The 18,245-nt window shown below is 40.4% G+C and overlaps 1 protein-coding gene across 1 annotated transcript in view; it reads right to left on the reverse strand.

Annotated features, from left to right (window-relative positions):
* Window positions 1–18,245, reverse strand: part of C5H12orf56 (chromosome 5 C12orf56 homolog) — a 127,875-nt gene that overhangs the window by 20,795 nt on the left and 88,835 nt on the right. Inside the window, exons 7-8 of the mRNA XM_043964892.1 lie at window positions 5,852–5,958; window positions 4,248–4,337 (exon numbers count right to left, since the gene is read on the reverse strand). Of these exons, the coding sequence (XP_043820827.1) occupies window positions 4,248–4,337; window positions 5,852–5,958 (197 nt within the window). The remainder of the gene's footprint in view (window positions 1–4,247; window positions 4,338–5,851; window positions 5,959–18,245) is intronic.

Here is an 18,245-nt window from a genome sequence, read left to right on the forward strand (position 1 = left end):
GTTGTCTTTAACTAGTGCAAAACTTCTCCAAAATTCCCATTTCATTTCTTATGCCAACCTGCAATATAGTCATGATGTGGAAGGGATAACTGTACCTGTGCAGACTTGGGCAAGTCACTGAAGCTCTCAGTATCCCGAGCAGTTCTCTGAGACCATAAATTACAGAGGAGCTGCCATTAGACACCTGACTTTCTGTAGTCCATCTTTGGAGAGAGTTTCCCTATCCAGGAGTACCCTGCATTGTTGCAATGACAAGTCCAGGTGACCCCCTAAAAAAGTTAATGTGATAGTGATGTGATTTGGCCCTCAGCACATTCAAATCTTGAATTACAAGTAAGGAACAATTCTACAGATCAGAGAAAGGGGCTTAAGATAGTGAAACTAACAGAGTCTATGTCAATGGACTGGAGATGTTCTTTTACATATAACTCTTCAAACATAGGAAAAACTTTAGAAATAAATACATATAACTCTTCAAATAGTGGATAACAAAGAGGTCAGGGAGGAGGTTGTGATGGTAGGTTTGTTTTGGTTTTGGTTTCGGTTTCGGTTTTATTTGGTGGGGAGGGGACAATTGGGGTTAAGTGACTTGCCCAGGGTCATACAGATGGTAAGTATCTGAGGCCAGATTTCAACTCAGGTCCTCCTGACTCAAGGGCTGGTGCTTTATCCACCATGCCACCTAGCTACCCCTTTTTCTTGTTGTTTTTGTTGTTTTGTTTTGGTGAATGTGTTTCAAAAGGACTTTTTTTTCTGGACCTTGAATAAAGGAACAAAAGGAACATTCAAAGGTGCCATTGTGTATTAAGTGGCAAGCTTTGGCAACAGTCTGGAAAGGGGATGAAGAGGAGATGGAAGGCAGAGATGATCATGAAAATCCCAACTTCAGAGGTAAGGGAAGTGTGGGGTGCAGTTCCAACAGGAATAAGGAAGTGGAATAGAGGACTGCTTAGGACAGGGTTCCCCATAAGAACACCCAGAGATCATGAATGGCCTGGAAAGGTTTCTGATGCTCTCCCCTCGATTTCTGGTGCAGAGACCTAAATACATGATAACTGAGGAATGAGCAGGACTAGCAAAGAGAGAAACCCCAAAATGATACCAGTCAGGTTTGTGTGAACTGATACAGAGCAAACCGAATCAGGAAAGCAATCAGACAGAACTACAGTAATGCAAATGAAGAGAACGGGAAAACTAGGCCTAAAACTGAATAATTGTAATGAATCGAGAAACATTCCTTAAGAACCTACTCTGTGGGGGCAGCTAGGTGGCGCAGTGGATAGAGCACCGGCCCTGGAGTTAGGAGTACCTGAGTTCAAATCCGACCTCAGACACTTAACACTTACTAGCTGTGTGACTCTGGGCAAGTCACTTAACCCCAATTGCCTCATTAAAAAAAAAAAAAAAGAACCTACTCTGTGCCAGGCAACTGTACTATAAGCAGGACACGCAAAAAGAGGCAAAAGACAGTCGCTGCCCTAAAGAAGCTCACAGTCTAATGGGGAGATGACATGCAAACAAATATATACAAAGTAAGCTAAATTCAGGATAAGTAGGAAATAATTAACAGAGAGAAGGCAGTAAAATAAAGAGGGATTGGAAAAGGCTTCCTCTAAAAGATGGGATCTTCAGGGGGCAGCTAGGTGGTGCAGTGGATAAAGCACCCGCCCTAGATTCACCTCTTTCCTTTCTCTGGGGAGACAAGGGATTCACTTGATGCAAAAAAGTTGCATATTCTTGTCAGTCTGCCAGATTCCCTCAATGCTTTGGCTGGTTTGGCTTAATTGTTTTTCTTTGTTACAAAGGAAGATGGAGGTGAGGGGGGAATGACTATAATGTGAAAATCCAGAAATGACTATGATGTGAAAACAAAAGGCATCAATAAAATTTTAATTAACAACAACAAAGAGAAATCATACCCTTAGGGTAGTCATAACAACATTTTAACTTCAAAATTGCCTGAGAATAAAAAGCTCAGTACAATAGCTAAATCAAATAATGTTCATAGCATGCGGCCCTACTTACTGCCCTCCAATTCACACCCCAGATGCACCTATCCGAAAAATCCTCACAGAGACCACGGGCTTTGAGGGTAACATGACTCACTCCATTTCCGCCATATTAACCAGATCAGTGCTTCTCAAAAATTTTTAGTCTACTCAAAAATGAAACTGACTTAAGAAAATATTTTTTTTCCTTTTAATAATTCAGAGGCACATAGCATGCACCAATTAGCTGCTGGGAGTATGACTAATGGAAAAGAACTATCTGAAACCCCTTTTCGCGTGCAGTTACCAAAGATAAGATATCTAGAATAAAAGCTGGGTTATCATGAGTACTTTGAAGATAACAGTGACAGATTGATTAAGTGATACTGTTAACTGAGAAGTATAACCTTAGGATCCAACAGAGGACATATGAACAGAACAGTGGGGATGTACTACATGTGAATAGAGAAAGAGAATATCTATCTATCTACCTATTTGTCTGTCTATCATCTATCTACCTATCATCTACCTGCCTGTCCATCATTTTTCATCTTTATATCTCCCTATCTATCTATCTGTCTGTCTGTCTGTCTATCTACCTGTCTATTTTTTTATCTACAACACACACATCCAGCTATGCAGGGTGTCCCCACAAGTCTTAGTGCAGTTTAAAACTAGGTATATTTGTATGTATTTGTGTATGTATACACACATACAAACATATATAATATATATGTATACACATATGTATGTGTGTGTTTATATTTATATAGCAGTACTTCTGAAGGCAGCAAAAAACTTTTGACCAAATGAATGCCTGTCAGTTGAGCAATGGCTGATCAAATTATAGTATACACAGAGTAATATTATTGCCTGTTAGAAACAACAATCTGAAAAGTTCAAGAAACATGGGAAGACTTGTATGAACTGGGGCAGAGTCAAGTAAGTAAAACCAAGAGAACATTCCATAAAGAATAAAATCTAGGGGGAGGCTAGGTGGCGCAATGGATAAGCACCGGCCCTGGATTCAGGAGTACCTGAGTTCAAATTCTGCCTCAGACACTTGACAATTACTAGCTGTGTGACCCTGGGCAAGTCACTTAACCCCCATTGCCCCGCCAAAAAACAAAAACAAAAATAAAATCTAATTAATCATAATGATCAATCTCTCTCTAGAGAACTGATGATAAAAACCACCTCTCTTCTCTCACTAGAGAAAGTGTGTGTCCCAGGAATGTGGAATGGGATATCAACGGTTTTTCTTTGTTAGAGGGAGGGCTCAATATGTGAAAAAAGAGTGTCTGGTCTGTCACCTTTTTTCATGAAGCCTGTTGAAGTGAGAGAAATTATTATTAAATAACCAATTATTGGAGAGATCAAGGGTTTTTTCCCCTTCCTATGTCCTCATTTTCTATTGGGTCAAATCAGCATCTGAAGGACAGTGCTGATAATGAGATGGGATTAACTTTCTCTTGTTCAGACTCCATTCAAGTAGGGAAGCCCATTGTGTTCTACTCAGGCTTGGGTGAGGAGATAGATCCTTTGTCTAGATTGCCCCAAGCTACGGGTGGTCTGGGAGAAGAGTGATCAAAGTCAAGTCCCCTAGCCCCTCATTAGCATGGGTCCACCTCATTCTCTTGTTATTTGTTAACCAATCAGAGTTGATTGCCACCCTCAGGAACGCCCACTCTTCCAAGGGCATATAAGTGGTCTTTGGCATTCAAGAGTGCTACTGGGCAGCTAGATGGCGCAGTGGTTAAAGCACCAGCCCTGGATTCAGGAGGACCTGAGTTCAAATCCAGCCTCACACACTTGACACTTACTAGCTGTGTGACCCTGGGCAAGTCACTTAACCCCCATTGTCTGCAAAAAATAGAAGAAGATTGCAACTGACCTCTTCCACTAGCATGATTAATTACCCAGAAATTACATTGCACAAATTTTTTATACATCACAGAAGGCTATGAAGCCTGTCTTCTCTGATTAATGTTTTGAAATGCATAAAACAGGTTTTCCAATAGTTACCAAAAAATTTTTTCTCTAAGTTCACAGTCCCCAGGTTAAGAACCCCTGGTTTAAAGAAAGATGACTGATTAAAAACAAAAGGCAGATAAAACATTTTTTAAATGGGGAGAGGAGACAAAAAATGTAATGGTTATAGGGCATGTTTGCAAAACACAAACAGGGTGATGAGCTGCAAAAGGCTTTGAAAAGACTATTGAAAGCCCCCAAACCACTGCCTCTTCACCAAATCCTCACCGTTTAGCAACTAAAGTGTTCAGGCGGGATAGCTCTGTCTCCGTTTCTCTGAACATCAGTCCCAGAGTCTGGATAATCTGAATGCAAGACCTAGGAAACAAGAGGAAATCATGGAGCCATGAAAACAACCATGAGATGGTTTTCTTTCCCGTTCCCCCAACTGTGAGCTCATTAGCAATCTGTTACTTAATAACCCAACAAACCTTAATAGAATAGTTAAAATATCCATGTAAAACAAAGATCACAACACTATTAAATAATGCATTACTGTTATCATTTTTTGTCCAATATTAAGTTCCTCTGCTTTCCTTTTGATATGAATTAAAAATTACAATTTTTTGCTCTAAATCTCTAATGATTAGAGAGATGCAAATTAAAACAACTCTGAGGTACCACCTGACACCTATCAGATTGGCTAAAATGACAAAAAAGGAAGATAATAAATGTTGCAGAGGCTGTGGGAAAATTGGAACACTAATGCATTGTTGGTGGAGCTGTGAGCTGATCCAACCATTCTGGAGAGCAATTTGGAATTATGCCCAAAGGGCGATAAAGCTGTGCATACCCTTTGACCCAGCAATCCCACTTTTAGGTCTTTTGCCCAAAGAAATCATGGAAGGGGGAAAGGGACCCACATGTACAAAAATATTTATAGCTGCTCTTTACGTGGTAGCAAGGAATTGGAAGTTGAGGGGGTGCCCATCAATTGGGGAATGGCTGGACAAGTTGTGGTATATGAATACAATGGAATACTACTGTGCTGTAAGAAATGATGAGCAGGAAGAGTTCAGAGAAACCTGGAGGGTCTTACGTGAGCCGATGATGAGTGAGATGAGCAGAACCAGAAGAACATTGTACACAGTATCATCAACATTGAGTGTTGACCTACTGTGATGGACTATATTCTTCTCACCAATGCAATGGTACAGAAGAGTTCCAGGGAACTCATGATAGAAGAGGATCTCCAAATCCAAGAAAAAAAAAAGAAAGAAAGAACTGTGGAGTATAGATGCTGATTGAACCATATTATTTCTTTTGTTTTGGGTGCTGTTGGTTTTTTTTTTCTTTCTATTTTGAGGTTTTGCATCACTGCTCTGATTCTTTCTCTTGTAACAGGATTAATGCAGAAATAGGATTAATGTTATTATGTGTATATATATGTGTGTGTATATATATATATATATCTATATGTATATGTATAGAGATATATAGATATAACCTATATCAGATTACCTGCTGTCTAGGGGAGGGGGAAGGGAGGGGTGGGAGGGAGAAAAATCTGAAATTGTAAAGCATGTATAAGCAGAAGTTGAGAACTATCTTTACATGTAATGGAAAAAATAAAATACCTCATACATTAAAAAAAAATTACAATTTTTATTTAATATTTAAATTCTAAAATTAACAAAATTCATTTAAATTTAAAATCAACATTTAAAAAATTCTATTTAAAATTAAAATCTTTAAATTTAATTTTAAATTAAAATCAAAGATTTTAATTTTTATTAAAAATTAAAATTTTTTAATCTTTTAATTTAATTTTTAAAATTAATTATTTAAAATTAATTTTTAAAAATCTATAATCCTCCCAACAGATAACTTACTCCAGTTGACCTGCCCTTTGGTTTTTATTTTGAAGTACATTGGGATCCTGAGGTTTGGGCAAATACTCATGAAGCTTGCTCACTAGGAAATAGTACAGGTCACTGGTCTGTGAAAGGAAGAGAAAGAAGACAGTCATTCAAGGAAAAAAAAATGTTCCTAGTTCTCTAGATATGAGATCTTACATAACCAAGGACCGAGGAATGATTGCCCTTTGATTAACTGAGACAATGAGCTACAGTATTTCCCAAGAAACACCAGCACAACTGAACTTGAGGCCATCCTTTCCCAGAAACAAACTTATTATTTTTAAAACAGAGCCATTCTGTCTTAGTGGGAAAGAGTGAAGGCCTGGAAGGAGAGATCTGGCCAGCAAGAGAATGTATCTCATTGACAGCTTTAAAGCTTGATATAAAGGTCAGATGTTTGTATTATTGGGAGGCAGGGTGTCCTAGTAGAGAGAGGGGCCAGCCTTGCGGGCAGGAAGACTTGCTTCTGACACATACTAGTGTGTGACAGTGAACAAGACATTTGACTTCTCAGACACTAGACAGGCAAAAGACAGACAGATGGATGGACAGATGGACAGAGAGATGGATGGACAGACAGACAGACAGATGAATGGGTGTGTCAAGTTGGTATGACAATACAAATTAATAAATAACAAAATTGGTATCATCTCCTCCAGTATTTTTATTTGCTACAAAAGAACCAGTGTCACAATCTTGGATCACCGCAGCATTAAAATAAACACTAACCTATGATATCAGGCCAGTTGGAACAAATGCAAACTTTACTCTTCCCTACTTTCCTTTTTACTTAATTTTCTCGGAACTAGTGCTTACAGAAGATGAGTTTGCTGCAGACAGGTCGCAAAATTCTACAGTAGTGGAATTGTTAAGGGGGACCCTGGGGAGTCATTGTACAGATTAGGACCCTAAATATGCCAGGGTTGATCTATCCCCTTCACAGAGATGGAGTAACTTGCTTAGGAGTTATATTAGCCTGGGGAGATGGTAAAGCATTAGAAAGATGCTAGATTGAGCAGGGTATAATTGTGTAAGGGAGGGTGGCAGGGAGAAGGGCAGAGGAGGAGAAGTGATTTCTGAAGTGCTGAGACATACACCAAGTTTTTTCTCCCCTATTCAAGTAATCTATGAATTGTGTGTGTTTTTAAAATTGCATTCACAGATGGCTGGAATTCTGCCATTAGTTTCATTCCTTCAGTCCAAGGCTTTAACACCCATGAAAATGTGAATAACTCTGGCAACTCTTACTAGTCATTCATACTGTATTTGTGAATGAGGGATTTGGGAGCAGGTTTTGGTAATGAGGAGAGACAAAGAGTAAGTACTAAGAGAAGTCAGGAATACTAGGAATAATAAGGATGGGGAGAAAAGAAGAATCAGTTTAGGGAATAGAGAAGGTGAAGGAAAGAGAATAAGCGTTTATACAGTACCTACTAGGTGCCAGGAACTGTGCTAAGTGCTTTTTACAAGTATTATCTCATTTGATCCTTATAAACACCCTGAGAGATAAGTGCTATCATGATCCGCTGGGGCAGCTAGGTGGTGCACTGGATAGAGCACTGCCCCTGAACTTAGGAGAACATGGGTTCAAATCTCACCTTGGATACTTACTAGCTGGGTGACCCTGGGCAAGTCACTTAACCCTGTTTGGCTCAGTTTCCTCATCTGTAAAATGAGCTGGAAAAGGAAATGGCAACCCACTCCAGTGTCTTTGCCAAGAAAATCCCAAATAGGGTCACAGAGAATTGTACAGGACGGAAAAACTACTTAGTGGATAGATACAGCATAAACTATAACTAGGGGCAGCTAGGTATCCTGGTGGATAGAGAGCTGGACTTGAAATGAAAAAAGATCTGGGTTCAAATCTAGCCTCAGATACTTATTAACTGTATGACCCTGGGCAAGTTACTTAACTGCTGTCTGCATCTGTTTCCTCATCTGTAAAATGGGAGTAATAATGGTCCCTACCTCTCAGGGTTGTTGTAATGATCAAATGAGATATTTGAAAAGCACTTTGCAAAGCTTAAGGAACTATATAAGTACTATCATTTTATTATAGTTATTATATTATTATGATTGTTAATATTACAATTAATAATATTAAATTAATTAATGATATAATTATTATCATTATTACATGTTCCATGGGGTTAAGTCAAAGCCCAAAGGAGCAAGCAAATTTTGAAAGCTGTGGTAGGTGAGAAGTGGTAAAACAAAAATCCAGGCAAAAAGCTTGAAAATTTGGGGTTCAGAATTTAGCTTAGGTTACCTGGTATAAAGCACCAAAATAAGAAAGAAGGTTGGCTCTGGGCCAAATGTTACCTGAGCCACAGTTTCTCCTTGCTTTGAGCCAAGAGTAGGAAACCAGGAAACTGAGAAAGAGAAATAAGTCCCCACAAGCAAGCAGATGCGAAGGAGGGGCCATGAAGTTGGCAGAGACTGTGCCAGTGAACAGCTGTGATGAGTCCTGATTTAGGCAATGAAAATGGTTTAAGCACAAACTATGGGCCTGGGGAAAATCATCACTGCTGATGGAACTTGGGCCAGAAGGAGAGCTGATAACAATTCTTCCTCCCCTTCCCTCCCCTCACCCCAAGGAAAAAACCAAATGTACTATTGGTTATCTACTCCTTGCTTTTTCCCAACTTGGAACTATGTCCATAAAGTTACTAAACCGAACTGGTGGCATCATTAGGCTATACCCCAAAGAGATCAAAGAAAGGGCAGCTAGGTGGCACAGTGGATAACGCACCGGCCCTGGATTCAGGAGTACCTGAGTTCAAATCCGGCGTCAGACACTTGACACTTACTAGCTGTGTGACCCTGGGCAAGTCACTTAACCCCCATTGCCCCGCACAAAAAAAAAAAAAAAAAGATCAAAGAAAGAGGGAAAAGGACCATATGTACAAAAATATTTATAGCAACTTTTTTGTAGTGACAAAGAAGTGGAAACTATGGGGGTGAGATGGGGTGGAACTCATGAATTGGAGAATGGCCAAAAAAGCTGTGGTAGATGAATGTAACAATACTATTGTGAAATTGTTTTAAAGAAACCTAGAAAGATCTATCATTCAACCACAATTTCACACTCCAAAATATCTAATAACTTCTTTTTTTTTTTTTTGGTGAGGCAATTGGGGCCAAGTGACTTGCCCAGGGTCACACAGCTAGTAAGTGTCAAGGGTCTGAGGCCGGATTTGAACTCAGGTCCTCCTGAATCCAGGGCCGGTGCTCTATCCACTGCACCACCTAGCTGCCCCATCTAATGACTTTTTTTTTTTTTTTTTCTGCGGGGCAATGGGGGTTAAGTGACTTGCCCAGGGTCACACAGCCAGTAAGTTTCAAGTGTCTAAGGCCGGATTTGAACTCAGGAACTCCTGAATCCAGGGCCAGTGCTTTATCCACTGCACCACCTAGCCACCCCCTAATGACTTCTTAACTGCCAAATCTGATACCCTTTTCTTAGTCCTCTTGACTTGACTTCTGAACGTCTCTACAACCTTTGACACTATTGATTATTGTCTTCTCCTTGATGTCCTCTTCAGTCTAAGTCTTTGTGACACTTCTGATTATCTCTCTGACTACTTTGTCTCAGTCTTCTTTACTGGAAATTCATACAGGTCATACCCATACTAACTGTGGGCATTCCACAGGGCTCTGTCCAGGGTCCTTTTCTCTTCTCCCTCCATACTATTTTATTTGTTGATCTCATCAACTCCCATGGATTCAATTATCATCTCTATGCTGATAATTCTCAAATCTACCTATCCAGCCCTAACCTGTCTGCTGACCTCCAGTTTCACATGTCCAACTGTCTATTGGACATCTCCAACTGGATTTCCAGTAGACATTTTAAATTCAACATTCCCTGTGATGTTTTAAAAGTTTGAGAGAGATAATTTCTGGGTAATCCATTGTTTTATTAATAATGCTATCATTTTATTAATAAAAGTGTCAGTGACACTGTCAAATGCCAAAGATGAATCATGGAGGTGGGTTCACTGTTTATATGTTCTCAGAAGAGTGGGTGTTGCTGGCAACCAACTCTGATTGGTTAACAATTAATGAGGGAAAATTAATATTACAATGAGAGGTGGAGCAATTCTAATGAGGGGCTGGGGGGGGGGTCAGAATATAACCTTGAATATGTCATTTACTTCTAAATTGCACAGCCTTAGGCAATCTAATAAAAGAATTTATCTCATCCATACCTGTGTAGAGAACAATGGATTTCCCCACCTTAGATTAAATTCCTTGTAAGGTTGGGTGGTTTCTGAACAAGATTGAGGAGAAAATTAATTCAATCTCATTATCAGCAATGTCCTTCAGAGACTGAACAACCCACAGGCTTCTGAAAAAATCCTGATCCTAATTCAATAATTGATTATTAATATAAGGGAGAAGTAATAATTTCTGTCATCCCAAAATGAACTCATGATCTTTCCCCAAAAAAACCTTCCCCTCTTCCTAACTTCCCCATTGTTGAGGTTGAAGGTACCTCCCTTCTCCCACTCTGCTAGTTTTGTAATATAGGTATCACCCCCAACTTCTCATTCTCCCCATTAGACTGTGGACACCCTAAGATCAAGAACTATCTTTTACCTTTACATCCCCAACCCTAAGCACAGTTCCTGGCTCATAGCAGGCACTTTGACTGACTGACTAACTAACACATATGAAATAATGAGGAGTGAAGTGAGCCAAACCAGAACAATTTGTACAATAATAAAACCATGAAGACAAAAAAAAATTTTGAAAGACTTTGAAGAATTCAGATCAATTCAATGACCAGCTGCTATTCCACAGAACTGATAACAAAGCATGCCTCTTGACAGAGAGGCAATGCTCACAAGGTGAAGGAGGAGATAAGTATACTCAGTTAACACCGTGCATCTTGCCTTTGTTAAAGATTGTTTTCTAGTGGCTGCTAATAAATTAATTTGGATACTAAGGGCATTGCGCAGAAATGAACAATAAGTTTTCACAGTGGCTTTCAGTACCGGGACCAGCTTATGCACCAAAATGTATTATTCTCAATTCATAGTCAATGTGAGAATTTATTTTACTTCATTGGACATATTTGTTACAAGGGTTTTGTGGGGGGGTTTCCCCCCAAAATAGGGAGTGTAGGAAGGAGAAAAAATAAACTTTTATTAACTGAAAAAAAAATTTTTAAACAAACTCCCAGGGGCAGCTAGGTGGCACAGTGGATAAAGCACCAGCCTTGGAGTCAGGAAGACCTGAGTTCAAATCCGACCTCAGACACTTACTAGCTGCATGACCCTGGGTGAGTCCCTTAACCCCCATTGCCTCACCAAAAAAACAAAAAACAAAAAAAAACCACCCTCCCTGCTTTTTTCTTGCTGTCCCAGAAAAAAGGTCAGTCTTGGAGGCAGCTAGGTGGCACAGTGGAAAAAGCACCAACCCTGGAGTCAGGAGAACCTGAGTTCAAATCTGACCTCAGGGGGCAGCTAGGTGACACAGTGAATAGAGCATCGGCCCTGGAATCAGGAGGACCTAAGTTCAAATCCAGCCTCAGACACTAGACACTTACTAGCTGTGAGACCCTGGGCAAGGCACTTAACCCCCGTTGCCCCACCCCCCCAAAAAAAGTTAGTCTTCATTGTACATGTTCATTTTTTACTGCCAAGCTGTTAAATGTGATAAAAACTGTTGATCAACATAAATCCAGCCCATAGGATATATTTTTACTTAAGGGTCACATATAAAATGAATGTATACAACATATACATTGTCTCTGTCTTTAGACTGTAATTTCATTGAGGGCAGGGACTTTCTTTTTTTTTTTTTTAAGTGAGGCATTTGGGGTTAAGTGACTTGCCCAGGGTCACACAGCTAGTAAGTGTTAAGTGTCTGAGGCCAGATTTGAACTCAGGTACTCCTGAATCTAGGGCTGGTGCTCTATCCACTGCGCCACCCAGCTGCCCCGGGGACTTTCTTTTAATTAATTGTAGTACAATGTCTGGGGAGAAGTGCTTAATAAATGTTGATTGGAGTGGATTGGCTTGGATTGGGTTGGGTTGGGTTGGGTTGAGTTGGGTTGGATTGGATTGGATTGGAATGAAAGAGAGGGAATTCACTTGTTTTAGAGGCAATAGAGGTTCAAAGGGCTGTCACTGAGGGGTTTGAAACCACACATTCAATAGAGATGAATGTGAGAGGGACATATGGATATGACCCTCCACTGAGATGGAAAGTGCCCCCCCTTCGGCCTAGTGATCTGATCTCAAAGTCTTAAAGTCCTTTACAGCCCCCTATTTCTCTCCCTCTATTTTTTTCTAGAGAGAGGCAATAATGGGAAGCTACTATCCCCCCCTTTCTAAATATAGGCATATCAACTTAAAAACTGTTTCAAAGAGTCTGCACTGAGACATTATGTAGACATGATAAAGTTGTTGCAGAAACTGAAAATGTTACAAAATAAGTAATCGCTGAACATTCCAGGAGAATGATTCATTCTGAACCCAATTACCGCATTTTGCTCAAATTAGATGTCTGTAAAAAGTATAAAAACTGCTTGATTTCTAATCCCGGTGTGTCACACCTCCTGGTTGTCCCAGTGAGTGTGGTACACCTTTCTTTTGAAAGAAATAAAATCAATGCTTTGGCTTCCTTTCTCCTTGAGTCTCTATTACAGGGGTCAGTGGGTGTACTCCCATCCCACTCAAATGTTTGTTAGAATGCAGCTAGGTGGCTCAGTGGATACAAAAGTGGAACTTGGAGTCAGGAAGATCTGGGTTCAAATCCAGCCATAAACATTTACTTGTTGTATGATGTTGGGCAAGTTGCTTAACCTCTACTTGTCCCAACTTCCCTTTCAGTAAAATAATAACAGGCACTGTGCTAAGTCTGGCATATAGTGGTGCTTAATGTTAAATGATTGAAGCAGCAAGGTACAACAGAAAGAGTATTGGGTTTAACATCAGATGACTCTAGGTTCAAATACCAGTCTGTGTGTGACCTTTAGCAAGTCCCATAATTCCTCTGTGCCTTTGTTTCCCTATTTACAAAATCAGGGAGTTGCACTAGATGGCCTTTAAAGTTCCTGTTAACTCTTCTTTTGTTTGGTTGGGTTTTTTTTAAGTGAGGCAATTGGGGTTAAGTGACTTGCCCAGGGTCACACAGCTAGTAAATGTTAAGTATCTGAGGCTGGATTTGAACTCAGGTACTCCTGAATCCAGGGCTGGTGCTCTATAGCTACCTAGCTGCCCCTTTTTTTGTTGTTTTCTTGTTGTTGTTGTTGTTGTTGTTGTTGTCGTTGTTTTAGTGACCCTGTCAACTCTTTATGTCAATGGTCTTGGGGAAGATACCCCTGGAAAATCCCCATGTAAATCCAAGTCAATACAGCTCCAGAAAAGAGAAAGCAAAATTGGCAGGCCTCTGCCTTCCAGGAGGTCAGGGCATGCTGGGTTGAAGAAAGCCCGGGCCCAGAAGGGGAGTGAATAGCCAGGGCACTTCTGTTCTTGCAAAGGAAGGAGGGAGTGCATGCCCCAGATAGCTGCAGGCAGGCTCCAAGGCTGTCTTTGCACACCAGTGCCACCTGGTGGTTGTAGTCCAGTCTACTTCTCTTGATGTGCTTGTGTCTCACAGATCCCTCAACTTGGAGGCAGGGGACTTTAGTTTAACAGTCCAGCTCTTACATTTGCTCTATGTGACCTTGACCTTTCTGGGTCTTGTTTTCCCAAACTATGAAATGAGGGAGCTGGACTAAGCTTTAGATTTTTTTTTTTTTACTGCTAAGCTTTATTCTAGTCCTAAATCCATGTTTCTATGATAAGGACCCCTACTAAACAGTTGCTGATGTCACTGTTCAGTCGTGTCCAACTCTATATGACCCCATTTGGGGTTTTCTTGACAAATACCCTGGAGTGGGTTGCCATTTCCTTCTCCAGCTCATTTGACAGATGAGGAAACTGAAGCAAACAGGGTTAGGTGACTTGCCTAGGGTCACACAGCTAGCTGTGTGGCTGGATTTGTACCCAGATCTTCCTGAGCCCAAGCCCAGCACTGTAACCACTGAATCACCTAGCTTCCTGAGTTCAAATCTGGCCTCAGACACTTACTGTTAGTAAGCTGGCCAGCTAGGTGGCTCAGTGGATAGAGTGCTAGGGCATGGAGGTAGGAAGACTAGACCAACACAACACTTGCTTCAGCTGCCTTCTTGGCTGTTGGAACAAATTTTTCTCATCCTCCCATTCCTCTAGGGGAAGTTTTCACATGCTTAGGGTAGACATCACCCCAACTCACTGACCAGGTTGAGGCCTGTGAGTCAACCTCAACATGGTTTAGCCCATCTGCTGAGGCAGTTTACCAGGGTATGGCTGCTGCACATGCTACATCTTCTTGGAACCACGGGTGAGACTTTCTAGCTGTGTGACCATGGGCAAGTCACTTGCCCTCTGTGTCCCTTGATCCACTAGAGAAGGAAATGGCAAACCACTCCAGTACCTTTGCCAAGAAAGCCTCATGGACAATATTGGTGTGCTGTGGTCCATACAGTACATGACTGAACTTGACTGAACAACAACTAGATAGTAAGTTCCTTGAGGAAACTTTTATCTTCCCCAGCACTTAGGACCTTGCATTTCACAAACATAAATGTCTGTTTAAATGAATTAATGCAATTCAATTAAATTGTTTTCCTACTTTTTCTTTCTTTTTTCTTTTCTTTTCTTTTTTTTTCTTTTTTTTGGTGAGGTAATTGGGGTTAAGTGACTTGCCCAGGATCACACAACTAGTGTCAAATGTCTGAAGCTGGATTTGAACTCAGGTCCTCCTGACTCCAAGGCCAGTGCTCTATCCACTGTGCCACCTAGCTGCCCTCTTCTTGACTTTTAAGCCATCCTTTCATTCACTATGATATACTGCCCCTGTAAACCTTAAAGCACTATATAAATGTCAGATAGTATTCGCCCAACTAAATTGTAAACTTCTTGAAAGCAGGGGCTGTGTCTTATACTTATTTATTCTTGTATTTTGAGCAGTGTGCCTTGTACATAGCAGATTTGTTGTTCAGTCATTTTTTCAGTCATGTCCAACTCTTTGTGACCCCATTTGGGGTTTTCTTGGCAGAGATACTGGAGTGGTTCGCCATTTCCTTCTCCAGCTCCTTTTACAGATGAGGAAACTAAGGCAAATAGGGTTAAGTGACTTGCCTGGCATCACACAGCCAGTAAGTGTCTGAGTTCATATTTGAACTAAGGAAGATGAGTCTTCCTGATACCAGGTCCAGCGCTCTATCCACTGTGCCACCTAGCTGTCTTTATGCACATAGCTGATGCTCAGTAATTATTGAGTGAATGGACATAACAGCTAGGGCTTCCTTGGCTATTTATGATTTCCTCATATGTATTTTATCTACAAAAGCTACAACTAGAGTAGGGCCATAAAGGGCTTGCCCTAGGGCATCAAATTTGGAGGGTCCAGTACTACTGGCCGTCTTTCAGCCCTGGAAACAAAGAAGCTTGGTATATACTTAACAAGGATAACTAGTTAATATAGGAAGCTACAAGGTGGAAGGCTGGGCTTTGCTCCTCCCCTGCCCTGTCAAGTTAACTTTTTGTCTCATGCTGTAGCCTCCTTCTCAGTCACAGCTTCTCCCTGGATCCTCTGCCCACAACCTTACCTGAAGACCAGCTTCAAGCCAATTAATCTGACACACAAATTAATTGTTCTATAGACATATTTCAGTGGCTTAGGGATTCATATTCAGTGGTTTGGTGTTGCTGTTGTAAAACAAACTTCCTGGGGCAGCTAGGTGGTACAGTGGATAAAGCACCGGTCCTAGATTTAGGAGGACCTGAGTTCAAATCTGGCCTCAGACACTTGACACTTACTAGCTGTATGACCCTGGGCAAGTCACTCAACCCTCATTGTCTCACAAATTTTTTTTTTAAAGAATAAAACAAACTTCCTTAATGTTAGAAATCATACTAGTCAGGTTAAAAAAAATAGTATGTACAACATCCTTGTGAAATTGAGAGGCAGGGAAAGAAGATGACAATGTAATTGGCATTAAGCTCAGGGTTACACAGCTATTAACTGAGGTGAGATTCGAACTCAGATGCTCCGAACTTCAGGGTCAGTGCTCTATCCACTGTGCCACCTCACATTAGAATGATAATGGATATAAAGTACTTTATAATCATAAAAACAATTGGAATGTAAGTTATTATTGTTGTCGTTATTGTTGATCACAATCCTTTTAAGAAATACTTTCATTCAAGTTTCAACTGCAGAATTTAAGAGGATTATAGAGAGGGCTTTGGTACAGTGGACAGAGACCTGGCCTTGAAGGCAGAGAAACCCTCCACTGAAATGCTTACTTTGTGACCTTGTTTTGTTTTTCTTTTTGTTGTTTTTTTTTTTAAGTGAGGCAATTGGGGTTAAGTGACTTGCCCAGGGTCACACAGCTAGTAAGTGTTAAGTGTCTGAGGCCGGATTTGAACTCAGGTACTCCTGACTCCAGGGCCGGTGCTTTATCCACTGTGCCACCTAGCTGCCCCACTTTGTGACCTTGTGCTTGACCTCTCAGGGCTCTACGCCATTGATACCAAACTCAAATAGAAATGGGGGACCACTAAACTTTAAGTAGGGACAACTAGGGGTGGCCATAGTGCATAGAGTGTGGGGCTTGGAGTCAGGAAGACTCAACTTCCCCAAGTTCAAATCCAGCCTCAGATACCGCCTTACCTGTGTGACCCTGAGCAAGTCACTTACCCCTGTTTGCCTTGGTTTTCTTATCTGTAAAATGAGCCAGAGAAGGAAATGATAAACCACTCTAGCATCTCTGCCAAGAAAACCCATTATGGGGTTGTGAAGAGTCCAACAAGACTGAGCAACAAACCTTATCTAAGCGCTTATGTAAGTAAGTACCTTATGTAAGTACCTTAAGTGGTCTTATGTTATCACCTTACATAGTGCTTTATTGATTTAGTTTTAAAACATAATCGTTTTATGATTTTTTCTTTAGTTTGTTAATTATTTTCCAATTGCATTTTAATTATAATCCAATTGCCACACTCTGGAGGTCTTATGGGGGGCTCCTGGGTAGCATGTTTGACATCTCTGCTTTAGAGGGGCTTCTCTTAGATTATAAGTGTCAGAGAAGGCGCTGACTTTCATTGGTAGAGGCAGTTTCCTTAGTAGGAAAACAACCTGTGGATAGAGCACCGGCCTGGAGTCAGGAGGACCTGAGTTCAAATCTGGCCTTAGATACTTGACACTTACTAGCTGTGTGACCCTGGGCAAGTCACTTAACTCCAATTGCCTCACCAATAAATACATAAATACATAAGTAAATAAATAAATAGATAGATAAATGAATGAATAAATAAATAAATAGAGAGATAGATAGATAGATAAATAAATAAAGTCAAGAAGACCCTCTGATGTATTAACTCCTTGAGGGCAGAGACTATCTTTTGTCTCTTTTTATATCCTCAGCACTTAGCAATTTGTCTGGCACATAGTAGGTACTTAATAAATGTTTATTGATTGATTATTGATATTAGATCCAATAGATTCAATTATCATAAGTCTCATATCTACAGGGTGGGCCAAAAGTCATGAATATTTAATAACTCCCTTATTTTTTGTTTTTAATTTACAATACCACAGCATTATGTACAGTATAGTTAGGAAATTTATATTACATGTGAAAAATCAAATTTTATAAATGGTGAAATATATATAAAGAAAAATAATTTTCAAAAAGTTATTAAAACATCAGAGTCCTTCATGACATTTGGCCACCCTGTATGTGTCTACCCCTAACCTCTCCCCCAACCTCCAATATCACATTTCCAACTGCTATTGGATATCTCAAATGGAATGTAGATAGCTAGACTGCTTAAACTCCACACATCCAACACTGAATTCATTATCTTTCCTCCCAAACTCTCTCCTCTTCCTAACACTCCTAATACTGTTGAGGATACCAACATCCTCCCAAATCACCCAAGATGGAAATCTAGGACTCTGCTCTTTCTCCCTCTCCGTTCCCCCTACCCCTAGCCAACATTAAATCAGTTGTTAAATCTTGCTGTTTCGACCTTCGTATCATTTCTCAAATATATCCCCTTCTCTCCTCTGACACTGGTTCAAGCCCTCTGAAATCCATGGCCTTAGAAAGTTCCCTCAGCAGAGAGGTGACTTGCTTGAGGTCACATAGTCATTCATTTATTTATTTTTTGTTTTGTTTTGTTTTGTTTTAGTGAAGCAATTGGGGTTAAGTGACTTGCCCAGGGTCACACAGCTAGTAAGTGTTAAGTGTCTGAGGCAGTCATTCATTTATTGAGCACTTATTGCACTCCAGGAAATAAGCTGACCTTCATAAATAGTGAGA

Source organism: Dromiciops gliroides, chromosome 5, assembly GCF_019393635.1.
Source record: "Dromiciops gliroides isolate mDroGli1 chromosome 5, mDroGli1.pri, whole genome shotgun sequence".
Lineage (NCBI taxonomy): Eukaryota > Metazoa > Chordata > Mammalia > Microbiotheria > Microbiotheriidae > Dromiciops > Dromiciops gliroides.